Genomic DNA, 10,496 nt, shown 5'->3' with positions numbered 1-10,496 from the left:
ATATATATATATATATATATAAGCTGCGTATTATGACGAATCAAATATACATTTTGAAATTCCCTTTAATCTTATCCGAAATATGATATACTCAAGATCATACCATTACTCACATCCGACCATGATAACTATGACTGAAATAGATCAGACCATAACGGATTCTAAATCGTAGCGAAAATCAGCAATATATGACGTTAACACGTGAAGATTTAAGCATAAGATGTAAACAAATTGAGAATACTTATATCTGCGGACATACCAATCTTATATACCGAAAACATAAATTCGTTATGTGAAATTCAAATGCATGTGCAAAATTTTAATTCCAAGATATTGTGTAACACGCGATATATTAAATCTATTCATATAGATAGTTCTCGAAAATCAACGAGCATGCTATACTCCACCCCTCATGAACAAACAATTACTATAAAACTGTAAAAATCGTGAGGAAAATTGTAAGAACGGGACAAATTGCGCTAAACGAAGAACATAAATTAATAACTGCGAACATGACTGTAAAAACAATAGGAATCAAAGCTATAATCATTCAAACTCGCTTACCAGAGTAACCCGTAACCCGTTTGCGAAAGTAGCTAGAGCATAAGGACTTAAATCAACCGGAAGTAATAAAATTAAGAAAACTTATTTGCGACCCGATGGAATTAATGGATTTAAGCATCAAATTACAAAATGTAACAGCAGAATTAAAAAATGCACAAGAATCATCATTTCTGCTGGAACCCATTATATATATTTCAATTTCGAGTAGTATTGTTATATTAATTAATGTGATTATTGTAATACAGTAATTATGTATACTATCAATAAACGAAAGAATCGCGAATATAACAGATCCCGCGTTAAGAAAAGAGATTTTCATTCAGAAAACATCAAATCTCTGTTTTCTTTTTTCAACAAGGGAAGGATGTCATGACTCAAATAAGTCATATCCAAAATTTATTTATAAAATTTCTGCAGACCAGCAGTTAAAGTATCACAAATCAAGTCACTTTTGATTTCAAAACCGATGACATACTTTAAAGTGCAACCACGCATTAATTCGGCCTAAATTGTAAATATAAAAGCGTAAACTTCGAGCATCTCGAGGCCGTTCCGAAAGATAAGAAGACACACTGCTGTGAGAATCTCCGTTACTGCGAGCACTACTGTGAAACATCGAAAGATTGTAACACATCGATTACTTGTAAGTGGAAATAAACTTCTTATCCCACGAACGCTGGCTATATTAATTGGAGGATCTCGAATCCTTATCAAATGACATCGCCACGTCCAATCTGTGATTCCGCCACGCCCTGAGCAGCACGTCGTACGACTGTTTAACGGCTGATTCATAAATTCTATAAACGGTACCCTTGCATTCTGAGCGATACAACACTGCATTTTATTACCCAGTTTCTGCCCATGACTTTCTTACAAGCCCACATAGAGATGTAGAGCTTTTTTTTCCTGTCTTCGAGGTATGTTCTTAGCTCAATGTAGGATCCAAGTATACTTCTAGATGCTTCACTGAATTAATATAATTTATTACTTTGTCCGAAAGTCTTAAAAGCTGTATTTGTTCGGACTTATATTTTCTGATGATAACCATGGCCAAAGTTTTTTTCGAATTTATCATCAGTTCCCTCGTCCTACACCAATTTTTTCTTGAAAGTCGTGAAGAAAGTTGCCTCTGGTAATAATGGTCATGTCATCAGTTAGATTCCCTCAGCTTTGTTAGGAGCTCGTCCACCACCAGGCATAGCAGAGGAGAGAGAACTCCTCCCGGGTAGCCCGACATCGGGCGCCCCTCAATGGTAAATATTGCGATGATTGATGGTAAGTTTTTTGTTCTCCAGCATGCTTTGAATCCAGTCCATTATTTCACCTGGAATTTTGATTCTTAACATGGCATCCTTCATCGATGAAATTGAGTGGCTATCAAAAACTCCTTCAATGAAGATTCTTAACGCATATCCCCCTGCGGTTAGTTGAACCTTGACCCTAAGTGCAGGGCCGTAGATCTGCTCTCCCTGTAAGCGTATTGGAATGATTCAGAGACCGAATAAAAAGGACGTTTTTTTCAGATACCTATCAATCAGTCTCTCTAGGGTCTTCAAAATGAAGAAAGTGAGATTGATAGGTCTGTAGTCTATAGCCATAATGTGGCCTTTTCTCCTTGGCAGAGTGGTATAAAGACCACTCTGATGTCACTCTATGCCTGAAAGATATATCTCAAGGCTATAATAGCCCTAAGCACCTATGATAGGGGACCCGATAAGTTTCCTATACCTTCTTTGAACAACACTAGGATGCTATCCGGTTCCGGTGACTTGTAAGATTCGAAGATCTTTATAACCTATTCGACTCCGTCAGGTGATAATACTTTTGCTGCCAGTGTCCATTCCCTGGACTTATATTCCCAGAGTTGCTTTGTGAGTAGCAGATATCCTTTTGAAAATCTGAAAAATGAGTAGATATTAGTTTGAGGGTTTCATCTATTATCTTGGTTTCCGTTTGGAAACATTAAGCAGCTCAGACGGGAAGTATTGCTTTTGCTGAGGATTTTATTTAACCTGGATGCTTTAGGAGCGCTCTCAATGCTTTCATAAAAATTCCTCCAGCTTTTTCTTTTAGCGATAGTCATCGCTTTGCTATAACAGCGTTGTGTTTGTCTGTAAACTTCTCAATCCGCTATTAAGTTTTTCCTTCTTGCTTTGTTAAAGAACTTTCTCACAACTTATGTTTCGAGAACTCTTCGCTTCACCATAACATCTTAATATGTGGATGTTTTGGCTCTTTCGGGGCAGTTTGGCCTCTCGTAGGCCTCTTTTATTTCGTGTCATTCATATACTGAGCGGCGAATTCTAAATTCTTCTTGAAGTAGAATCTGATTGGGGCGTTCCTTAGAATGGCCTCAAGATCCATCCTATAGCCCTAGCAATTTGTTGTTCTGAGACTGCGGTTTCATTCTAGATTTTCGTATGTTTGAGAGCATTTTATCTGCCCATAGTCCAATCCTGAACGTAGTTCTCCAGACGCTCTCCAGTCCCGTATCAGGCCAGCCTTTTCGCTGCATATGGTTATATCAATTACATCTTGTATTCTAGAGTCCATGAAGGTGGGTTCATATCCTCTATTCAGAATGACTGTTAATTAATTCATGGAGGCTCTCTCCTCTCGAGTTCATATTTGAATTCCCCTATCCTATATGGTGAGAGTTTGCATCACAACCTAAGAGGAGTTCGAGCCTCCATTTCTTCGAAATGAGGCGCCTTTGCTGTGATGCATGTTAATTTATACTATTGGTAACGTGAGACTCGCGAAGTCTAAGCGGTCTCCATTCTTGCAGTTGTTCCCTCCCTTGTATTCTTTATTGATTAGCTTTACAGTTTCAATCCAGCCCACAAAATGGTTTAGAGCAGCAGATCTTAAGGACCTCCAGGGAAGCGCCGCAGATCAGGGCAGCGAAGTAGGCACTCTTGGTATCCCTACTTTCGTTTTCCCTCATAACGACCCATTCCTTGGCGCGCAGACCTGGGTTTTGTCTCAAGAAATTTAATGGTTTGATAATCAAAAACTCCTTCATATGTACCACTACCCGGTGTTACTTGGGAAGCTCCTCGGTCGGTAGCACTTGCAGGGTAATGTCCACTTATATTAAGGGGGGATCTTAGTCTAGTATCTTTAAAAAATCGAAAAAAAATTTTTTTATTTTCTAATAGTAGAACATTTAAAAAATATGTTCCTAAAATATTATTTCGGAATTCGAAAAATTGACGATAAGCGATTTAATAGATGACCGTCCGATCGTTTGACGTGCTCAGGTAAAAGATTCGCTCGAAATGCGGAGATCTGTTTATGTTCCAAGAACCCTAAGTCCAAACAAAAGAAACTGGATCTCTTACACATATAACAAACTTTATACGTATCTAACTTAACTATAACAGTTAAAATCTTAGTGGTCTTTCAAATTCAGTTCTTTCTCGAACTTTGATTTGAATGGTACATGAATAGATAATATATATCATGGAAAGGAAACATAAAAGAGGAAGCTCTAACTGTCAAGACAGAAAAAAAGAAAATATCAAAGCAATCAATTTTCAAATCCGAAAATGAAATCTCGTTTACGAATACATCAGCTAAAAGATTGAATGCGAGCAGAGACGAAAAAGTTTGTATCGATATCAATCACGGATATCGGATTATAGAATTTTTCTCAGTATTTTCCATACTTTCTTAGTTTGTTTGATCGAATTCTTTGAGGAAGCAGAAAATTTATTTTATGGACCAGGAATAACAGATTAATTAGAAATTAAATATGTAAATATAAAAAAACTGTGTATAAAAAACTGTGTATATTGTATCTAAAACTTTAAATATGTTTTTTTCGAAATCATATTTTTCGAGTTCGTTGACATCATAATATAAAAACTAATAATCTTGGCTTCATCTTTTGAATAATTCGAAATAACTGTTATATCCTTTGTGTAAACCTATAAAACTAATAAAATATTAATAAACTCTTTTTTTTTGTTAAAAACGTGTCAAAAGAATAATAAAAAAATCAAATCTTTTTTCAAATAAATTTTTATTTAAAAACATTTTGTAATTTTTTACCTAGAGCGAGGTTCACGCAGAAGAGGAATTAATAATACATGAAAATATATCTTACTTTTTTTGTTTAAAATCGTTTGAATGGGTTCTGCAATGTCAATGGCAAATTATGGTTACACGAAACGCCTCATGCACTATGGCGTATATCTTGGACAAATCTTAATAAAATCATTTGAAAAAATTTATAATTAATTATTAAATACGTATAAAAATTCCCCTAAAATTTAAAGTTTTTTACAAATAATAGTTTTAAAAAATTCTTAAATTTGCCCTATTTCTTAACGTCTAAACTAAGATCCCACTTTAAATTCAGTGGATTAGCTTTTTAGCCAGTCCACCGACTGTTAATTGGCGCAGTTAATGATAACTGCGCTATACCTCTCCTAGGTTCTAGTAAAGGCGTCTACTCTTGGGAAGGTCGAGAATGCGCTGCATAATAAATTTCCTGATCTCGCCCATCTCATTGGAACTTAACTTGATTTCAGGATAGCCTTACGAGGGTCATCCTGATAATCCCCTTTGTCGCCTGGGCATACGACTCTCGATCGACAACTTTGGGTTTTTTACTTGGACGACTGAGGAGATGCAGTGTTTCGACCTTGCGCGTTTAATCGCGCCGGCTGCAGTATCCCCCTCGCCTTTGAGACTTGGGCGCTTGAGAGTATTAAATTTAGAGCTGCTGCAGCCCGTTCTCCCTTTTGTAGCGGCGTTTGGCCGCTGAAGCGAGGACTTTGATTAGACCCACCTTCATTGTATTGCTCTCCTCCGATCGTTCTAGGGAAGCTACGCCCTGGAGAACTTATTCTAAATTGGTTATTGTCGTTTTTTATCATTCAATTCCCACGAATACCGTGGTCGCGCGATCTCCGGGTAGAGCCGCGAATGCCCAGGGTTTGGCTATTACTCCTGGAGGACGCCCAGTATCCAGAAGGCACCGTCCGAGATGTAACTTCCCTTGCGCCATGCAGCTCCAGGCACGGTAGTTTACACGCTAGCTTGAGGAGGAGGGTTCCTCTTAATTGGCCCACGGATCCATTTCTGATTGGATGGTACCGCAAGTACCCCCAATCCGTAAGCCCCATCATGGTCCCGGAAACTCGCGGCCCCCAAGGATGTCAGGAGCACACTTTGTTGACGTTTATGGCATCAGACATTTGACACGAAGACATCATACCTGCGTTAACAAATCAAAATTAATTTTCGTGCTCTATTGCTATGGCGCGTTCAGACTACGTGCATTCCAAAGTGCCCCACGGCTCGCGAGCTCCTGCCCCACTACTGCTACAAGATGAGAACCCTTTCTTGGAATCACAAGACGTAACGGGAGCATATTGATATTTGCTCCAAAAAAGATAGAATCTCTTTATAGAAAAGGAATTTTAGAATTAGGCATATATTTTAATCCTTCTCATATGAAGATCATAACGTTATGAAGATCATAACCTTTGGTTTTATCAGTCGCCCCAGTCAAATATTATATCAAACAAAGTTATAAAAAATAAAATAGGGAATTCAACTGCGATAATGTTGACTTTGACATACATTGAACAACAATCGAAGTATTTTGATAATCACTTGTTAATTAGAGAAATTATTAAAATTAAAATGAGCAATTCATCTCCGACTTTAACTTTCATACACATTATAAAGATCATCATACCGAACAACCTTCAGAAAGTTGTAGCAGTAACCCATCACGCGTTACAAAGTTATAAAAATTGAAATGATCTTGACTCATATTGTTAAAGTCATGACTCTGAATGACCATCGGAAAGTTATTAATCAATCGTTGTTCGTTAAGATTTATTATAAAGTAAAGTAAAAAGGTTGAGATTGCTATCAGTAAATATTCAATTTATGCAAAATATGCATTTTATGCAAAATATTCAATTAAATATTTTGCATAAATATCTGCAGTCTAATAATGATGAAGCGATTTATTCAACCTTGATCTCCATTTACTTATAACTTAATACAAAATAAAAAGTGATAGAAGAAAAACAAAGGTATACACTGACAATTGTCAATTAAGCTAGGAAATGATAATGAAAAAGCGATTTATCTATTATATATTCGATGATAATTAATATTTAACAAAAGGAAATCGAACGGAGATGAAATTATACACTTATATTTAATGTTAACTAAGTCAGAAGATGATGATAACAAAACGATCTATTCGATCTTGATCTTCATTTGTTTATAACTTAATATTTAACAAAAGAGATCAGATTGAAATAAAATTACACGTTAGTAATTATTAACTAATAAGGGGATGAACTAGATGATGGTGCCGGGGATTTTTATGCGCTTTTTACAGACTGTTCTTACGCGAAAAAAGATATGTGTCTTGCCGTTTCAGGCATTAGTCATAATTAGTCATATTGGTTCCAAGAAATCGATTTTTTAAATAATTATTGTAATAATTTGAAAAACATACTGTATAGGTAAATATCAGTATCTTTATAAATTTTATTTTATTTTTCCAAATGTTAAGGATAAAATTACACTTGGGTAGATGATTCTGAATCTCGGATGATGATTGAACGCAGCAAGTAGACAGCGCACCAATCGAAATGTTACTCATTTCAGTAAGCATTCGACTCACTCGCGTGTGCAACGATTCTTCTAACTAAAGAAATATTTCAATAAAATTTACCAGTATGAAGAATGACAGAAATGTTCATGACGAAATCGCATATGCTAATAGAGTGGAAAACGCGATTATCGATGCTGAACAAGACAAAACAACATCCTTGTCGCTTTCAAAACAAATATAACTGATTGGCTGAACTTTGTGATCAAATCGTATAATATAACTGGCTGAAGAAGTGGAAATTTCCAAATTTTTTTAAAGGTAGAGATTATTGAAAAGAAAATTGCGGAATTTGTGGCAGAAATGATTCATACAAAGATGTTGCTTCCATACGTATAGTACTAGTTATTATATAAAGAATATTACTAAGGTTTCGATAATAACAGATGCTCGCACTGAAAACAAGGGAACTGGAGATTCAATTCTCTGAGGTAACATTACAATAAAATTATTTAAAGATTTTAATATCTTGTTCAGCGTTGTAAAGACCTTTTTAAGATGCTCATATGCATATCTATGATATTATTCCGATAGTTCAATCGGATTTGCATTTTAAGAAAAATCATTTTGTTGCGCAGTTTAAAGAACTGTATATAGTATATATATATATAGTATCTAAATTTATACTGCATTATCTAAACACTTAAGGTCTAACTTGCCCTTTAAAAATTTCACTCTTTCTAATTTCTTAAATAATGGCCTAACTTTAAAGAGGTAAAAATTAATCCATAAAGCTATAATTGTACTACGTTTTTGAAATTCTACTGAGGAAATAAAATTTAGGTATCTGTCGGAAAAAATTGATAACCAATCGAATTCAATTTCCTCGTTTGTGATATTACAATGGTATTAACAAGAAGTTCAACTTTTTTATTAACTTCTACATGTAAATACATTCTTGGATGAAAAGAAATTAATATTTGTAGGCCTATGTTTATCATGTCGGAAGATATAGCCATAGTAACTATCAAAATATCTATAATAAGAAGGAAATCGAAAATGAAATTATCCTAGCAATTAGATCTCTATGAACTTCGGTATACATTACTCCCTGTTAATTCTGGAATATATATTCTCACTTATTTTATTCAAAGCTTTTAACTGTTTGTGTTTGATAACTTATACAGTGAAAATTGTGTTCAACTACATTAGATACTAAGCAGTTTTCTGTGATCACATCATTTTTTTCCAAAAATTCCTCTTTTTATAATCGATAATAATACGTTTTTGAGCAAGATTTTTATACAATTTTTAGATGTAGATACATCCTGACTCGAGTTTGAACAGGATTGAGGAATAGATTGAGGAATATTATTCTTCTATTTTCAAATTCAAGTCACGATATATCTCTTATTATGCCCAATCTTAATGCGGTTTCTTCTATATGTTTCTACATTTTTTTATTAGGTGTACAACTTTGCTTACGCCGTTTTTTTCCGAAATTCGAGGCTTTATTGTAAAAAACTGGTTATACATTTATGATTCAAAGTATTGTCCATCGCTGGCCACTATTTTCTCCCATCTTTCGGGTAGCGTACGAAAAAACTGGTCATCTTTTGAGGCTATCCACGAATCGATCCAATTTTTTACTTCTTCATAAGAACGGAAGTGTTGGTCAGCCAGGCCGTGTGCCATTGATCGAAACAAGTGTCAGAGGGAACAACGTCTGGAGAATACGGAGGGTGGGGTAGGACTTCCCATTTCAATGTTTCCAAGTATGTCTTGATCACTTTCGCAACATGGGGTCGAGCATTGTCATGCTGCAAAATCACTTTATGTGTCTCTCGTTGTATTACGGCCGTTTGTCTTTCAATGCTCGTCTCAAACGCATCAATTGCGTTCGATACCGATCGCCTGTGATTGTTTCAGTCGGTTTTAACAGTTCATAATACATTACGCCCATCTGGTCCCACCAAATACAGAGCATGACCTTGGACGTCAAAATCACCGTTCTTGAAGCGTTGAAATCACTCACGACATGTTCTTTCACTAATAGCATAAATATTTGAGAGCACCATAAATATTTGAGAACATTTGATGAGCCTCAGCCGCAGATTTCTTCATATTGAAGCAAAAAATTAAAACCTCCCGCAAACGAGAATTTGGCTCGTAAACTGACAATCGAGAATAACTTTATGATGCAGACACAAATCGACTAATGTTTCTATGGGGTTATGTTGACAGATGCCCAAGTTCATTGTATGACGTCTATGATCTATTTATTTCGACCACCACTTACCGCTAAAGCCATCTATAGGAAAATGGCGGAAGCAAAGTTGTACACTTAATATTTATTATTATTATTTTTTTTATTTACTATTATTTATTATGTAACTGTCTGTGCCGGATTTGTTTTTTTTTTTAAATTTTGTAAATGTTTTGTGGATCGCTACTATTAAATGATGTCTCCATCTAGAAAATTTCTTCCGAATTGGACAACGTAATTTTATTTTTATCTATTTATTTTGTTTAGTGGTATATTAGGTGCATTTTTCGATGTCTTTATCTTCGTTTCTTTGTTGTGAGAGCTTAAGCATTGTAGCCAAAATGTAGAATTTTGTAAATTTTAGATTAAAATGTTGTAAGATTTTAATGATTGATTGAGAATTAAATTTATATTCTATTTATTTATTTTTAAAAAAGAAGTTTTTAAAATAATTATTTTATGCACGAATTTTATACGCGCCCTGATTCCCATAGCTCTACATTTTTGAAATTTTGTTGAATTTCGTGGTGTCTTGTAAAATAGATTGTATTATATGTTCTATTGTATCATTGTTACAAGTCTGATTTTACAATAAATAATAAATGTTTTAGAACAAAAGAGGACAGTGCCAAATACAAACATGAGAAAGATTTAATAGACAAACGATTGCTGAAAGCGGAATCTGAACAATCTAAACTGAAGCGTGAATTAAAGCAAACTTTAATTGATGTCAAGAATGTTGAACAAGATGCTCAAACCTGTCGCAAGGAACAATTCGAGGACAAGCAACGAATCAAAAATCTGTTACGAGAAAAGACTAACATTACTGTTAGCAAAGAGACCGCATATGAGCGAATCAAGCGATTAAATTACGAACTATTATTATGTGGACATGGCAAAAAAATGATGGAACATGAATTGGATACTCTGACACAAACCATCAACGACATGAAAACACAAATGGAAGTTGTAGAAAAAGAAAGAGATAGATATAGTACAGCAGTACAGGGATTAGGACAGAAGGTAAAGTATAAAATATTTACAAAGTACTAGGTAATAGTACAATAAGTGAACAAA

The 10,496-nt window shown here is 34.9% G+C and overlaps 1 protein-coding gene and 1 long non-coding RNA gene across 2 annotated transcripts in view; one reads left to right on the top strand and one right to left on the bottom strand.

Moving 5' to 3' along the window:
- The window catches only part of LOC108687090, a 15,296-nt gene extending 6,556 nt beyond the window's left edge, over window positions 1-8,740 (bottom strand). The window contains exons 1-2 of the long non-coding RNA XR_001931738.1: window positions 8,608-8,740; window positions 5,522-5,523 (exon numbers count right to left, since the gene is read on the bottom strand). This is a non-coding gene — a long non-coding RNA (uncharacterized LOC108687090). The remainder of the gene's footprint in view (window positions 1-5,521; window positions 5,524-8,607) is intronic.
- The window catches only part of LOC108687088 (cilia- and flagella-associated protein 58-like), a 383,240-nt gene that overhangs the window by 174,030 nt on the left and 198,714 nt on the right, over window positions 1-10,496 (top strand). The window contains exons 7-9 of the mRNA XM_018192691.1: window positions 3,014-3,121; window positions 3,393-3,472; window positions 10,031-10,442. Of these exons, the coding sequence (XP_018048180.1) occupies window positions 3,014-3,121; window positions 3,393-3,472; window positions 10,031-10,442 (600 nt within the window). The remainder of the gene's footprint in view (window positions 1-3,013; window positions 3,122-3,392; window positions 3,473-10,030; window positions 10,443-10,496) is intronic.

This window comes from Atta colombica, unplaced genomic scaffold, assembly GCF_001594045.1.
Source record: "Atta colombica isolate Treedump-2 unplaced genomic scaffold, Acol1.0 scaffold20, whole genome shotgun sequence".
Lineage (NCBI taxonomy): Eukaryota > Metazoa > Arthropoda > Insecta > Hymenoptera > Formicidae > Atta > Atta colombica.
Note: the sequence above shows the minus strand (reverse complement) of the source record. Positions and strands in the feature narration are given on the sequence as shown.